We start from the raw sequence: 15,973 nt of genomic DNA, 5'->3' as shown, positions 1-15,973 counted from the left end.
TAGTGACTCAATCGATTCGAATCCTGATAAACTCGATAGAAAAAATCACAAACATAGGTCCAAAACGCATTTTAAAATTTGTAACAATTTATGGACAAAAGCTAAAAAGATGGAACTTACTTATAAAAATACGCAATTTTATTTTTGAGGGAACTCATCGATTAATTTTTTATGTTATAACGTACAACAAATTAAAATTCAAAACATTGATATTCGCGGTCCCGACTCCCGAGCACGCACATCCTTCACGCTCACGCTTACGGTCAGTGAGAGTGACAGAACACGAACCTAACCTGCAGGGCCTTAACTGAATGTTGATAGTTAGTTTAAGCAGAAAAGAGCATTCAGAAAAACCAACTCTTTTAACAATGCTCTTGAAGTTAGTTGTAGATTGTAAGTCTGAGCAGTAAGAGTAAGTTATCTCAACTCTGAGCAGTATTTTAACTAAACTAAAAGATATATCAACATAAAGGCCTATTTTAATGTTACATAAATTTAGTTGGTGAGTGAATGACCAATGTAGACACTAGGTTTAAGTAACAGCATTTTATAAACTAACCATGTTATGTTTGGCCCAGGGGTTCAGTTAAGGAGGTTATACATTGTGTTTTGCTATCACAAGCCAAACATATGAGGAGTGTGTAATCAAGTTAATGTTATGTCTAGATGGATACACTATACATAATAATTGAACTTAGTACAGCGAAGGGCAAATATACACACACACATAGGCACACTCTTTTACTGTCATGAGATTAAAATTGATTATACATATTAATTTGGGGTTGCTCTTCATTATACTCGTAAGGAAAATCAAAGCTTGATATTGAAGATGATACTGAAAGTTAAGAATGAATTCCATGCAATATATTTTGGAACACAGTGTTAATTCTATGTCATAATAGTGCTGTTTTAAGTTACCAAATTTTGATACCAAAAGACATTCAAAATATGTCAATATCCATCTCGATCGGTCCAGCAGTTAGTGTGAAGAGGTAACAGAGAGACAGTGTTATTTCACAATTTTTATATTGGTATTAGAGACAAATTAACTTAAATTGCACCAGAGATAAGGATGTGTATATTCCGTGATAAATGATACATGCGTTACATGTTCAGGTCTTCTCAAAGCAGGGTGGTGGGCGGTCGGTCGTTGCGTCAAGAGCGTCGGGCCCAGAGACGCAGCGTGACGTCGCCCCTGCCGCGCCCTCCTAGCCGACACTCGTCGGGCCGCGCTTCCCACGCCGACTCCCAGGTCCGCGGCGAGCTGCGCCGGAGCTCCCGGCTAGTTAGCGCTCTCCCGAGGTCTGACTATTCCCTCACTGAGCGGTGGTCCTACGGAACCGATATATACGAGACACGATACAACACATCCGATTTCAGAGTCGGAGAAGACACCGGCAAGCCATCCACCAGCGGCCATAACAAACGCGTCAGACCGTCTTCACATGAGAGGAAGAAGCAGAAGACGCACTCGGGATTAAGTAGTAGTGCTTCTGAAGAGTGTATCGCACATTGTACTCGCTCACGGACTGGCGTAAAGCCGAGCGACAGTGTTTGTGCTCAGCCGCCGAATACTTTGAAACCGGTATCAGTGACTCAAATTCCATTGAATCAGAATTCTACTGGGTATTCCACTGAGGCCAATGCCCAGGCCCCTGTAAACAATCCAGACAGTGGCTTGTTGCCATTAGACGAGAGAGACTTTGCATATTCCCCATTTAGCTCTTCCACTGTTACTGATATACTAGACTCGGATTATTCAGTTTATAGTCCAAAAGCGAGCCGTAGCAAGGGAAAGAAAAGGAAGAGGTCTTCATCGAGTAAGAAGAGCACTGGTCTTGTGATCTCTAAACGGACTAAGACTGGCCATCAATCCACGGAGGCTGTTGAGGAATCTAAATACACTGATAGAGAGGGATACTTGTTAAGGAACTCAGTCAGCCGATATTCCTTGAGACATACTTATCCTCGCCCAACCGACCAACTAGGTAATTATGCAACAACTACCGTATGTGTTTTATTAATGTCCATTTTGGATTTCACTGGCCTATAAATCCCCGTCTTTTGATAGGCTTGCGTGGGGATATAGATCCCCTTGGAGAGCTTTAATGTCATCTAAAACGCCTGCTGAAACCCGTTCACAGGCGCAACAATAAACGTTAATGTTACTATTAAATTTTGTATGCGATATAAATTATATTGTTAGTTAAAATTAGCGAAAATACACATTTACATACACGTAATTTGATTGTAGCGCCACCACCGAAGGCTACCAGCACAGTTACGTTGTGCAAAGTAACTGAGCGAAAGAGCGCTACAGACACTCGTGAGCGACCTCAGACACCTCCACTTCCAGCTGATTTTCAAGGTGATTTATTATATACTTAGTATACTTGATGATGAGTATATATACTACAATATTTGTGTAAATGTCATGCCAGAAATTTAAACTTATATTTTATAGTTCTGTCCAGTACCTATAGTTAACCGAAATCAAATCAAGATTTCACATTATTATTTGGTATCAAAATTTACGAAAACTCTTGATTTGATCCACAGAAGCAAGCACATCAAAAACACGCAGCTCTGATAGCAAGCTTCTTATTGTTCCTCGCGATCTTCCGTATCTACGGCAGACTAACGCCCGAAGGGTAAGTGTTTTCTTTTATAGTTAGGTACCTTAAACTGAAACTGGACGTGTGATGCGGCTGGCTAGAAGTCATGTAACGAGAACAATATAGCGGAGGGGTGTAAGCGGAGATAGCACCAAAGGAAAGATGAATTGACTGTGAGTGAGGAAATTAACAATAACCTTTAACAAAAATAACCGCCTTCTTTACACTCTCCTCCCTTAACATTTTGTGATAAGGAAATAGACATGGTTATAATACTTATAATAAATGGAAGTGAGAGGCGGCAGAGGGTCGAAATATTTTCGTTTTCAGGTCTATGGTCAACCACTTATATTTTTGTTGCAATCTATATTGTAAAGCAAAAATTACCACCCTTAAATATTTTTTTCTTATGTAAAATTTCTAGGACTGATATGGCAATGGAGCTTTAAGCATTGTATTTTTTATTTGGTCAGTTCGAGGCTTAATGATGTAAACAAATTCTAAGTGAACGCAATAAAAACTTCAGTCGTTTATGCCGCATGTTTCATACAAAGACCAGAATTTTTAAATACCGGTTGACCTAGAATGCGAATATATAACTTTAGCAAGAAGAAGCCACGCAGTGCAAGTGTTATTATTACGTCATCATAGAAGTTTGACGTTTTGGGCTCCCCCACATCTAGCGTCTTTCGAGCGTCGGCGTCTACAACTCTATGGCCGCTGCTCGACGCAACTGCGCAGCGACGTCATTTTCCATAGCGCTGACCAGACGCCGACGCTCGAAATACGCTAGATGTGGGGAGGGGGGGCTTAAAAGAACACTTACACTATGTGGGCTATCAAAATCACTGCAGACTTTTCTCGGTCTAACTCTAGTAGCTAGTAATGGTAATATCTGGCTGATAACAAGAAAAAAAACCGAACATCGTAAATTTGTTAATATGAAGTCACAACACAAAATGCTATATTATAATTTAGTACAAAAATAGTTATAAGACTTATCTACATATATGGTATTTCTAGCAACCAAGAAAACCGGTTTTAAACCATAGCATATAAAAACGTCAATAGTGTAAATATATATCTAAAAAAAAACAAATAAGAATAATAGTTTGAAGATTTATTTGGAGTCCTGCATTGGTATAATATTATGTATCATATTTGAGGGTATAACCGTTTTCTAGTGGTGGTATTTGCATTACATCAATTCAGTTACTTTTTCGGTTCTTTCATCATCGTTAACGAACTTTAATGCATGTGTGTGTGTATGTGGTGCGCGATCACCAATATATTATAACGATTTGTTTTACGTCTAATAATACCAATTTTATTTTGAATGGTGGAGGTACAATAAATTGACAGCTAGTATTTGTTAAAGTAACATACATTAATTGTTGAAGTACCCGCACTACTTCTCATACATAATTACAATGAGTCAGATTTAAAATTACTGGTTTAGTGTTTTAGCCTAATTAAAATTAAAATTTTCCAGTGTAGTAAGTCGGTTTATCGTGGAAATACAGCATATGTCCCTCGCACTTTAACTATAATAAAAAAATAAGTGTCATTAGAACAAAATGATTGACTGATGAATAGTGTGAACGAGAATAATTTCAAGAATGATAGACATAGTTCTCATATATGTTATTTCGGTCTGTTTTATTGCTGTGATCGCGTTGGTTTCCTTCGCGTGTTTTTCACGTCAAAAGCGGCGAGATAGAACGCCCAGCGCGGACGAAAAGGTCTCCTACTCGTACATTACATTACTATAATATGAAGTTTGGTTAGTTGTTTGTTGTTGATGTGTTGGAATGTTCGGCAGAGCATCGCAGCTGCGACGGGCGCTACCCTGGGTGCGTGTTTGACGAAGAGGAACAACACTTCTCAGCATCACAGGCAGGACACAACTGCCAAGAGACAGGTTAATTGCTTTATGTATTTCTACAGTTTATATAATTTATGGTCCAATATCAAATAGCCGTGGTAAAAAAAATTGACATCGTATCTGTTGCAACTTGCAATTATTTTCTATAAGATGTAAGAGTTAAAAGGACGCTTTTAAAATGGTAAATATAATAATGTGTCGTTCAATTTATACAAGTCAGCATCTTGTTCCGTGTCATTACCTATTGACGTCACACTTAACGAATTTGAATGCACAGTAATTGTGGTGTCGGTTTATATCTCACATTACTCATATACATATTATGTACGTAATCAACACTTTTCATCAACACTGTAATTATGATGCGTTGTCCAATTATTAAAATTTATAAATATTTCTTGACAGACAATTATCTTTTTAGAATATTATTAACATGTAGGTACAGTCAGCATCAAAAGTAGCGGATCCGACTACGCATCAAAAATGTACCATTCTCTAGAAGCTTAACAAAAAGATGTCTCTGTAAATAACTAAATATAACCATTCGACTGTAACAGATACTTTTGAACGTAAACTTTAGAGATTTATCAGATAATCTGATTTACGTTCAAATAGAGATCTATTTAGATTATATAGAGAGAAATCCATTTAGATTGAAATATTCCAGGGCGGCAGATAATGTTGGCGTGTTGTTTCATCCGCTAATATTGACTGACTGTACTAAAGACATCCGTTCGTTAATTACCGCATTCACTGCCAGGGGGCGTGGCCTAGGAACAAACTTATATGACGGGGGCAGTGAATGTGTTAACGAACCTTTAAGATAATGTTGTATGTACGGTGCTTAAGTGAACCTTGTATTGTGTTAGGTGCCGGGAAGCGAGGGCGCGGGCGGCAGCGCGGAGGGCAGCAGGCGGGCGCGGGCTCGCGACATGCCACAGCCGCAGCCGGCGTCCACGAGACGAGACAAGCGAGGTACCAACACCTCATTAGTTCCTGTTGAGTGTGACATTGTTGCTCGTATAATCAACGTTCATATATCAATATACCATTCATGAATTGGTAAGATAGCTAATATAGCTAGTGAATTCTTGGGGTTGAATTGGTGGATGCAACAACCTGATATTAAATTAGCTCGAATGTGCCACTGCTTGTTATCCGCTTTCATAAAGCTATCGCGTGATGATATATCAAAATTAAGCTTATTTACTGTAGAGTTGACTGGAAGTAAATAAGTTCCCTTTTCCAGGCATAGTAGGAACTATCGACCACATACGCGCCAATAGAAATTCAACTTTAGCCTTCCGATTTAAGGTTCAAATTAGATTGGAGTTTCGGGAAATGTGATTTGTCTTCAAATGTATCATCAAAGGTGGATTAAGTGGAATACATATGGAATTTTTTGGGTAAATCTTGTTAAAAAAGGAAAAGGAAAAATCTTGGAAAAGGGTTAAAGTAATGGCATTAAAATAACCCTATCTAATGTTTTAATATTTGGTAACAGGGAAAAGCAGTCTGGGTTCCTGCGCGAGTACCGGTGGTGCGTCTAGCCGCTCCCACCCGCAGCCCTTAACCACGGTAAGCTTCGTCCGCCACCGACCTTCAGCCCGCCCTTAACACGCCGGCGAGACGTACACATACTGTTTACTTTACGTGTTTAAGGAACTCTACAGTGGGAATAGATACCTAACTACCTACAAAGCGCTCGTACTCAAAGCGAGGACCTATATCTTAAAATTAAAATAAAGTAACTGTTAACATTATATCAGACAATTCAAAACCTTACAGATGCAACAATTCTAAAACGAAAGGTTCCATTATTAAATGTGGGACGTGTCTCATTGTCACTTATTGTGGTTGGCTTACGTTGATATTATATTGATTGATAATATATGTAAATGCACAGGCAGCTTAAAGCTGATACATCAATGTCCACTTGTGTTTTGTAGTGATATAGTTATTCGTGATGATACCATAATATTTTTATTGTTCTGAAATATTAAGTTACATCAATTCTGAGTACAAGTGTAAACTTAAACAAGTATATTATTATGGTATTAACCGACGTAGGGTACTCATTCTTGTTGAAGAAAAATTACCTGTTGTTGTAAAAAGCGTCGTTAAGAATGCATAAGTAACGTGTTGGGTTCTATCTAGGGTGCCGTCGCATCTACATCGAACACGCCGCCGCCATCTGCTTCAGCGGCTTCGATGCCTAATAACGCATCGGACGATGCCAAACCTAAAAGCAAAGGTAAACCAAATATGTAGTCCCGTTGTTTATTTTATCAGGTTTTGTATTACAGTTAACTGGTTCGCTTTATAGTGAAGACCAATAAGTGAATCCGATTGAATACCAACATTTTGTTACAAAATGAAAAGATTAATGAATATGGGTAAAATACATATATTAGTAAGCCAGTATAATAATGGTCCTCGCAATGCTTTAGTGACACGATCGATTGGGCTGCCTATAAGCCTGATAGTGAAAAAAATTAATCGTAACAATGTGTGCCGCAGCATCGTCTTCAGCTGAAGAATGTGCGAGCGGCGGTGTGGGCAGCGGCGGGGCGCCGGGCGCGAGCGGCGGCGCGGCGGCCGCGGCGGCCGAGGAGTCCTCCTCCGAGGAGGGCGAGGTGGGCCGCCTGCAGGCGCTGCTAGAGGCGCGCGGCCTGCCGCCGCACCTGCTCGGCGCGCTAGGGCCGCGCATGCAACATCTCTTGCATAGGACTGTCACCGCTAATTCAGGTAAGGTCACTTTGATATTGCTGTTACAAATCATTTGTAAACAGCGCGTAATTTCCAAAATACATAGTAGGAATTATTTTCCTTCAAGATAGCAATCGATCATCTTAAGGTTCGTGTTCTTCTGTCACTCTCACTGAGCGTAAGCGTGAGCGAGATGGAAGTGCGTGCCCGGGAGCGCTGATATCATGTTTTTTTTTTAATTTTTTGCTTAAATATATTTTTTTCTTTTTTGTTAACCTGGTTAAGTGTCCCACTGCTGGACAAAGGCCTCCCCTCGCTTCCTCCACTCAACCCTGTCTTTTGTAGTTTCCCGCCAATCCGGACAAAATACGTCCATGTCGTCCCGCCATCTCCTTTTCGGTCTGCCTGCACTCCGGCCAGCACCATCTATGGTGTTCCGTGGGTCCCACTCCGTAACCATTTTGGCCCACCTTTGGGTGCATGCGGCAGACATGTCCAGCCCAGTCCCACTTACGCTTAGCGGTCTTGATACCTACATCTACAACTCTAGTTCTGGAGCGCAGTTCCGTGTTTCTGATTCTATCAGTCCTGCGAACACCCAGTATACTGCGCTCCATCGCTCGCTGGCAAACCTTGAGTTGGACTTCAAAGCCTCAGTCAATGACCATGTCTGAGCACCATACGTTAGGATAGGCAGGATACACATGACGATGAATTTGCGCTTGAGACACAGCGGAAGGTCACCCTTCAATAGCGCCTTCATGGACCAGAAGCTCTTCCAGGCGTTATCGATACGTCTATCGATTTCTTAAATTATATAAAAAAATTTCCGATACGTTCCCTCAAACATGATATTGCCGATTTTTAGAGCCATTTATTATATTTTTAAACTTTTGTGGATATTTTTTTCTTATTTCTAAAGTGCATTTTAGACCCTGGACGTCATTTTTTCCTATCGAGCGAAAATAAAAAATTCGAATCGATTTCGACCTTCGAGAAAGGTCTAAGATTGCTATTTAAATTTATGGCAGCCGTATTGTGATCCAAATAACCGCTACAACTTTTTACTCCGTTTTCTGAATCTACTGCACCTTAATTATTATTGCAAATCAATGTTTCAACAGCAATTTCGTCTTAGCAACCTTCAAGCTATCGGCTCCGAACTCTTCTGTTTGCCACCGTTAGTAATAAATAAATATTGTAGGACATTCTTACACAGATGGACTAAGTCCCACAGTAAGCTCAAGAAGGCTTGTGTTGTGGGTACTCAGACAACGATATATACATATAATATATAAATACTTAAATACATAGAAAACAACTATGACTCAGGAACAAAAAATATCTGTATCATCATACAAATAAATGCCCTTACCAGGATTCGAACCCGGAACCATCGGCTTCACAGGCAGGGTCACTACCCACTAGGCCAGACCGGTCGTCAAATATTAATATATTATGTGTTTATGTTGTGCAGCGGCGTCAAAGGCGGCGCAGCTGCTCGCAGGGCTGCAGGCCACCGGCGACGAGGGCCAGCAGCTGCAGGCCGTGATCGAGATGTGCCAGCTGCTGGTGATGGGCAACGAGGACACGCTGGCCGGCTTCCCCGTGCGCCAGGTCGTGCCCGCGCTCGTCAACCTGCTCGCCGCCGAACACAACTTCGACATGGTGCGCCATTTACACACTATTATCATCATACTCTCTCACTATGTCACTCATCTCTCCGACTTATTCTGAAAGTTCACCTTTCATACACTGATAGAAAAACGGAAAGCTAGTGGAAAGTATTTTTTTTGATTTGTACTTCGAGCAACGGCTAACAGCCATATATATACCTATGCCATATTATTCAGTTCAATTGTCTCATATTAGCTTCCGCATTTTCAGTAATTATTATTGCAATTAATTTGTTTTTGAGTCAATGTAAATGACGACGAGTGTTTAAAATATTATCATTACATTCATTCAGTTTGACTTTTTTTAAACATCCCAATTTAAAAACGAATTGTGTATGTATGTATATAAATAGCGCCAATTCCAGTCCTTAATTTTCTTAACCGTCAAAAGAAATATACTTATAATAACTCTGCATCTAACGGTTCTAGATGCTCCTAACAATAGTTATATCTTGCCTGCTCCTTTGGGCATTATCAGGTGTTATTCCTAACATTCGAACACGTACATATGTAGGTACAGACACGTATGTATGACAGCTTACTTTGAGGTTGCGTCGCGGATTACCCTAGTATAGCATAGTTTATGTCGCAGATGAACCACGCGTGCCGCGCTCTCACGTACATGCTGGAGGCCCTGCCGCGCAGCAGCGGCGCCGTGGCGCTGGCCGTGCCCACCTTCCTGGACAAGCTGCAGGCCATCACCTGCATGGACGTGGCCGAGCAGAGCCTCACCGCGCTTGACATGCTCTCCCGCCGACACTCCAAGGCCATCCTGCAGGCGGTAAACTACTTTCTGAATTATACGCCAACTTTACACTTTTTCTCTACGCTGCGTCAGGCGATTGCCTTATTGTTAACCATAGCGGCGAAAGCAGCTTAAGCTCGTGCGTACAGTCAGCAGTAAAAGTTGCTAAGCGGGTTAAGTGTTCAAAATGATCTTGACGCAACTATTGTGAATAAGAGCGTGTCAAGGGAATTTTGAACACATCGCCCGCTTAGCAACTTCTGCTGCTGACTGTACAGAGAATAACATAGATCTGAACCTATTGAATAATTTAATAAAAAACAAGCTAATTTTATTAGTCATTTTGTATGTAAAACTGCAATATTTTTGTATGCAATGGGCCCCTGTTCATTTTACACTGCTTGTTTGCTTCATATGCTACTGGAAACGAGGGCCAAATCATGTAATAAAATTTAATATCATGTAAATGTTTCAGCGCGGAGTTTCGGCGTGCCTGACGTACCTGGACTTCTTCTCTATCAACGCCCAGCGAGCTGCGCTCTCCATTACGGCCAATTGCTGCCAGAATCTTACCCCCGACGAATTCCATCTCGTCAGGGATTCGCTGCAGTTGCTTGCTAACAGGTGAGTTAAATTATAATGTCAGTTTTTTACTCCCCCAATGGATTTATTTTTCCTTGCAGCGTTCTCAAACGCAGAAGTGCAAACAATTTACTTAGACTTAGCCGAGTGTTATTTAGAAGTGTCGTTTTGGTCCGCTTGGTAGGTTATGCGACCACTTATATCAGCGGGTTGATGAAGTTGCGTGGTGATTTTCTAGTAGAATATAGCTAGAGTTATGGGATTAAAATGTATAAATTACCTACATTTAATATGACACAAATTAGCTTTATGCGGCCAAGCTTTCAACCGGACCGTAGCTGACATAGGTCAGAAAGTTGACCTAATTTCAAAAATGTTGATGATAATTAGGTAATGTTGTGTTGTGGTATCGTTCGGCAACAGATTGACCCAACAAGACAAGAAATCAGTGGAATGCGTTTGCCTCGCGTTCTCGCGGCTGGTGGACAGCTTCCAGCAGGACCCGGCGCGCCTGCAGGAGATCGCCACGCCGGAGCTGCTCACTAACCTGCAACAACTTGTGAGTCAACCTTCCCTTTTAATACGTATCAAGCTTTTCTTTTTATACGAGTATGTGTTGCCTTTCACTGAAGCAGTTCACTTTCCTATGATCGTATTTGTCTATGGTTACGGATGTACATACGTATATTTAGTTTCGCTTTCGGATGAAAGAAGGGCCTGGCGTCCGTTGGCTCGTTGGGTGGATGATATACGGAAAATCCCGGGGCACTTTTGAATGAGCCTAGCCCAGGACCGGGATAAGTGGCGTACACGAAGAGAGACCTATGCTCAGCAGTGGGCGACTGAAGGCTAGAATGATGATGATGATAAATATCTAGTTTAGAGGTCGAAAGTTTGACCAATCTTCGCGTTAGTGTGAAACCCGCATGTGATGAGAATGTTGTGTACGCAGCTGGTGGTGGTGCCGGCGCTGATCTCGGGCAACACATTCATCACGGTGCTGCGGCTGCTGTGGGTGATGTGCGCCGCGTGCCCGCAGCTGGCGCTCGCGCTGCACCAGCGCTCCATCGCCGACACGCTGCTGTGTTTGCTCACTGGCTCGGCGCTGCACCAGGAGGTAACACTACTACTACATATATGTACCGCCTCCAATCAAGCTATATCACAGTTTATTTTAATATCAACTAACTGCCATGTAACATTGACTTGAAATGAATCTTTTTGTATTTTTATCTGGTAGTTGGTAATATTTCGGCACAGGTCAAGGAGCTTCAATATTGACAAGCACAAAAGAAATATAACTCGCACTTAACTAATCCTATTGCAACGGGCATATAACCATCGGCCTTTTACAAATACGTTGTCTCATGCCTATTCTTTGTATGGACAGTACAGATACAAAGAATTGGCATGATATAGATATTTTTGATTCACGTATGGCATGGTGGCTTGTCCACCTTGTGAGGTGCTAGCTGTGGTGTCGAGAATTACTATTTGTCACTAGACCATATTACAAGATCTTGTGGTTTATTTTAGTTGCCTTTATTTATACAATATCTATTTTATTAAAACATCACAGTTCTAACCGAGACCGATATAATTAAATTAATTAAAATCACTTGTCTTGTAAAATATCTAGTAAGTGTTATTTGTACCTACAATCATTCAGATTATTGACACACGTGTCGTTCCCATTGCATAAAAAACTTTCATTCGAGAAAAATCGAATTGTGATTTCATATATTATAAAATATGCCAAAGTGATTCAAGAGATCAAAAGATTAACGATCTACTTGCGTCAGATGTTGAATTGAGATTCATTGTATGGTTATGTGCGCCGCTGTGTTTTTGTAACGTGGACAATGGGTGCAGGACACATCAGAAAATGCACAATAGTATTTACATTATCATAAATCTTATCAAATATTAGTAGCAATCATACACATAAATGAGACATGTCGACATATGTAGATATACATACATTAATATACAAAGTGGAAGCGCATGAACCTAGAGATCTTTTCAGTTCTTTTGTTATTTAAATCGAGCCTGATGCTAATAATTTTATAAGCAACATTTCCGGTTAACCTTGTTGGTATATCTCAGATACTAGAATGACAAGTTGACAACTCATTGTTTCAATTTGTCCAATCTGTCTGTCATTATATTAGTATTTTCTGTGTCATATAATACACAGCTCAGTGCATGTTTTAAGCTTTAGTTTATATTATATTTTTTATTTTATTACATACTTCCTATAACTTCTCTAGAGCAACGCGGTTAAAGTGGTCAAACGAATCCAAAAGTAACTAAACTGGCTAAAACAATTTCTTTACGATTTTGTTCGATTCAGACAACTTTACGTAGTTGTCCCTTTACTAGATTACTACTTGCGACGTGGTAAATTATTGTAAGTAGGCATATTTGTTGTTTTAAACGGTAACGGCGTCCTGAACGTAGTTATTTGTCGTGCAGCAAGTGGAGCTGCTGCCGCGCTCGCCGCAGGAGCTGTACGAGATCACGTGCCTGATCGGCGAGCTGATGCCGCGCCTGCCCACCGACGGCATCTTCGCCGTCGACCAGCACCTCGACCGCCCCTGGTCCGCGCCCACCGAGCGCGCCGCGCACTGGCAGTGGCGCGACGATAGAGGTATCATATTATGCTTTTCACATTCGTCAATGTACTCACTGGAACACGCCCAATACATATAACAGAAGGCCTAATATGGCCGGCTTTTTATCATTTGTCACCATGCCTGTCACGTTCTAACGAGTAAGTAAGTGCGAAAGTGACGCATGGCATGACAGGTGATAAAACCACGACAGAAAAATCGCACTGTACTAAAACTTCATTCAATCACAAACTAGCGACATCAATCTATAGTATTGACTAAAATATAGCAGGCTCTCAAACATTTTGTGTCATATATACTTGGACACTCGAAAGAGCGAGGCAACTTAGCATGATCCTTAATTGAGTAGAACAGCTGTCTGCTAGAACAGCTGTTCTAGCCCACAGCACAAAGCGGTAGTGTATACTTATTATGAGATGTGCTTTGAAAGATTATTAAGCTGGCTTTCACGAGGTAAAAAGGCATATTAGAACAAAATGCAATATTTAATTCGATCAAAGTAGTATTATAGGTATGTAACACTTTGATCGGCAATCAGGTTTGTGGCGATCGTACTCTTGGGCGGAGTCGCGCGCGCTTGAAGCGGGCGCGACGGCGGGCGAGGAGGAGGTGTGCCTGACGACGCTGGGCCGCTCGTACACGGTGGACCTGACGGCCATGCAGCAGCTCAACGACCACACGGGCACGGCGCGCCCCGTGCAGCGCGTCGCGCCCGCGCCCCAGCAGGCCGACCAGGCCAACCCCGCCAACGCTGCGCCAGGTAACGCTACTTGTTCTAGCAAAATCGACGAATCGACAACATTATATATAGACTTAACTGTTTTATCAACATACCCGATGCAGCAATACAGATAGTTCAAGAATCTTTGCTTTGGGAGATAGTATAATTTTCTCTTAACATATTTGATGACAAAAGTTAACATGTTTTCGAGTGCCAGCCAGTAGTCATTACATGTATGTCCGTATTGTAGATCCCCGCATCGCCATGGTGCGCTGCAACCCGGGGCTGGCGCGCGCGCTGCTGGCGGTGCTGCACGAGGTGTACTGGAGCTCGGCGGGGCCCGCCGTGCGCTCGCAGGCGCTCAAGGCCATCCTGCGCTGCGTCTACTACGCTGACGCTGCGCTGCTCCGACAAGTGCTCAAGATGCAGGTAAATATATTGATCTCATTTTTGAATTATAATATTAGCGTTGGTATAAGATTATTACTCACAACGTATTTTTGTACTAATTGTTAAAACAGTATATAGCAGCAGGAAGCTTTTTTACCTCATGTCACCTCATGTGGAAATGCGTTTTACTTTTATACAACATTTTAAGTGAGTCTGAGTGTAAAATTTGGTCGCCGTCTATTAAACCATATTAAATACGCGTTTTGAGTTGTTACCACTAGTGATCCTAGACTGTTGCATACTTTTTGATTTGATACATATCTACTTTCGGGTAGGTGAAAAAAAGTGTCAACATCACCTCAGCTGATTTATTTATTGTTTTTAATTATTTATACATATTTTGGACTAAATCTGACATACACTTATGACAAATTAAATTGTTTTCACCTACCAGCAGTTAGTCACTAATTCCTTTTAGTAAATCTTTAAATATCTTCCACTTTCACATTCTTAACCTCAAAGTAACTGTCAAGATGGATTCTCTCAAGCAGTCTATGGCGGAGATGACTGAAACTTTCAACACTCGGATGGCAGGGTTCCAGAAAGAGATTGAGAAGGCTGCTCCAAATGATCCCACAGTTGCTTCGGTGTCAGCGGAATTCCATACCTTCAAACAATTCATTTTGTCCTCTTTGGAGGCCATGCAAAAACAAATTCAGTTCCTGAGTGTGCAGCTGGACCAGCAGGAGATGCGCTCCAGACGGAAAATGCTCTTGTTGCATGGTGTGCCCGAGACTGACCAGGAAGTGACATCGAGAGTTGTGGATCTTTTGAATGCGCATCTCGAGGAAAAGCTAACCATCAATGATGTGAAGCGATGTCATCGCTTGGGTCAGCCTCGCAAGAATTTAACCAGGTGCATCTTAGTGAAGTTCTGTGATGTGTCAGTTCGCAACTCTGTCTGGTTTGACAAGAAACACTTGAAGGGCTCCGGAGTAACAGTATCAGAGTTTCTCACTAAGCCACGGCATGATGTTTTCATGGCTGCTCGGGAGCGTCTTGGTATCCGGAGATGCTGGACTCGCGACGGGAACGTGTACGTGCTTGATGCGGCAGACAAGCGTCACTGCGTGACCTCTGTAGCAGAGGTGGAGCAGTTCCCAGCGGCGGCCTTGGTGGGTGCTCCTTCATCTTCGGGCTCCGGCGCTGTCCAGGACCAGTCCAAAAGGTCCAGGAAGCCGCCTAAGAAGTTTTAATGTGAACTTTCTTCTCTAGCAAACCTTGCAATAGTTTATGTACGATCGTAGTGGTGTTGTTAGTTTGCTTTCCCAATTTAGCAGTGTAATAACCTTTGATATCTTGCTACCCACTTTTTACTGGAGTCAGTTATGTAACGCTGCCATACATGACCCAAAAATTTTTTATTAAGCTATGAGCTTCATCACATCTGATATTTGAGTAATTCTAAGCATTTCTAGCCTGAAGTGGGGGGGAGGGTGGGGTACAAAGACGGCCGCCATCCGTCATCTTTAAAAAAAATCTACTCTGATCCTGGTGGGTACTAGGGCAAGTTTGGTATCATTTTCGTATAAACCAAAGACGTAGAATTCATTGCTGATATTTGTTTTTTCAATTTCATAGTAATTTTACAAGAAAAACGTAAAAAGGTGAAAAATTTGGTTGGAGATTTTTGCTACGCGGAGCCGAAACTACAAAAGATAGAAAGTTGAAATTTGCACACTAGATTACATTTATAAAGTGTACAAGAGATAAGAAGCGATTTTGAGAAATTCAACCCCTAAGGGGGTTAAAAAGGGGATGAAAGTTTGTATGGGGTTCAAGTTTTATTTTAAGCTAGGAATTTGAAACTTCGTAAAACGATATATTATTAAAATACAAGAAAACTAATTTCAGCGTTTTTGAAAATTCATCCCCTAAGGTGGTGAAAAAGGAGTTGTAAGTTTGTATGGATATCAAAAAAATTTTCGAACGCGGGACTTGAATCTTTGTATTT

General features: G+C 41.4%; 1 protein-coding gene across 6 annotated transcripts in view; it reads left to right on the top strand.

Annotated features, from left to right (window-relative positions):
• LOC134678983 (E3 ubiquitin-protein ligase TRIP12) overlaps positions 1–15,973 on the top strand; it is an 81,118-nt gene that overhangs the window by 39,704 nt on the left and 25,441 nt on the right. For 4 of the 6 annotated variants that reach the window (XM_063537746.1, XM_063537740.1, XM_063537741.1 and 1 more), the window contains exons 3-18: positions 1,120–1,991; positions 2,258–2,371; positions 2,563–2,654; positions 4,441–4,539; positions 5,373–5,478; positions 6,008–6,081; positions 6,661–6,757; positions 7,024–7,251; positions 8,690–8,880; positions 9,481–9,669; positions 10,109–10,257; positions 10,639–10,774; positions 11,168–11,332; positions 12,691–12,865; positions 13,387–13,608; positions 13,820–13,998. In XM_063537746.1, coding sequence (XP_063393816.1) covers positions 1,120–1,991; positions 2,258–2,371; positions 2,563–2,654; positions 4,441–4,539; positions 5,373–5,478; positions 6,008–6,081; positions 6,661–6,757; positions 7,024–7,251; positions 8,690–8,880; positions 9,481–9,669; positions 10,109–10,257; positions 10,639–10,774; positions 11,168–11,332; positions 12,691–12,865; positions 13,387–13,608; positions 13,820–13,998 — 3,088 coding nt within the window. The remainder of the gene's footprint in view (positions 1–1,119; positions 1,992–2,257; positions 2,372–2,562; positions 2,655–4,440; positions 4,540–5,372; positions 5,479–6,007; positions 6,082–6,660; positions 6,758–7,023; positions 7,252–8,689; positions 8,881–9,480; positions 9,670–10,108; positions 10,258–10,638; positions 10,775–11,167; positions 11,333–12,690; positions 12,866–13,386; positions 13,609–13,819; positions 13,999–15,973) is intronic. The other 2 variants (XM_063537745.1, XM_063537743.1) reach the window with 2 other exon arrangements.

Source organism: Cydia fagiglandana, chromosome Z, assembly GCF_963556715.1.
Source record: "Cydia fagiglandana chromosome Z, ilCydFagi1.1, whole genome shotgun sequence".
Lineage (NCBI taxonomy): Eukaryota > Metazoa > Arthropoda > Insecta > Lepidoptera > Tortricidae > Cydia > Cydia fagiglandana.
This window is presented reverse-complemented; position numbering and strand designations above follow the sequence as displayed.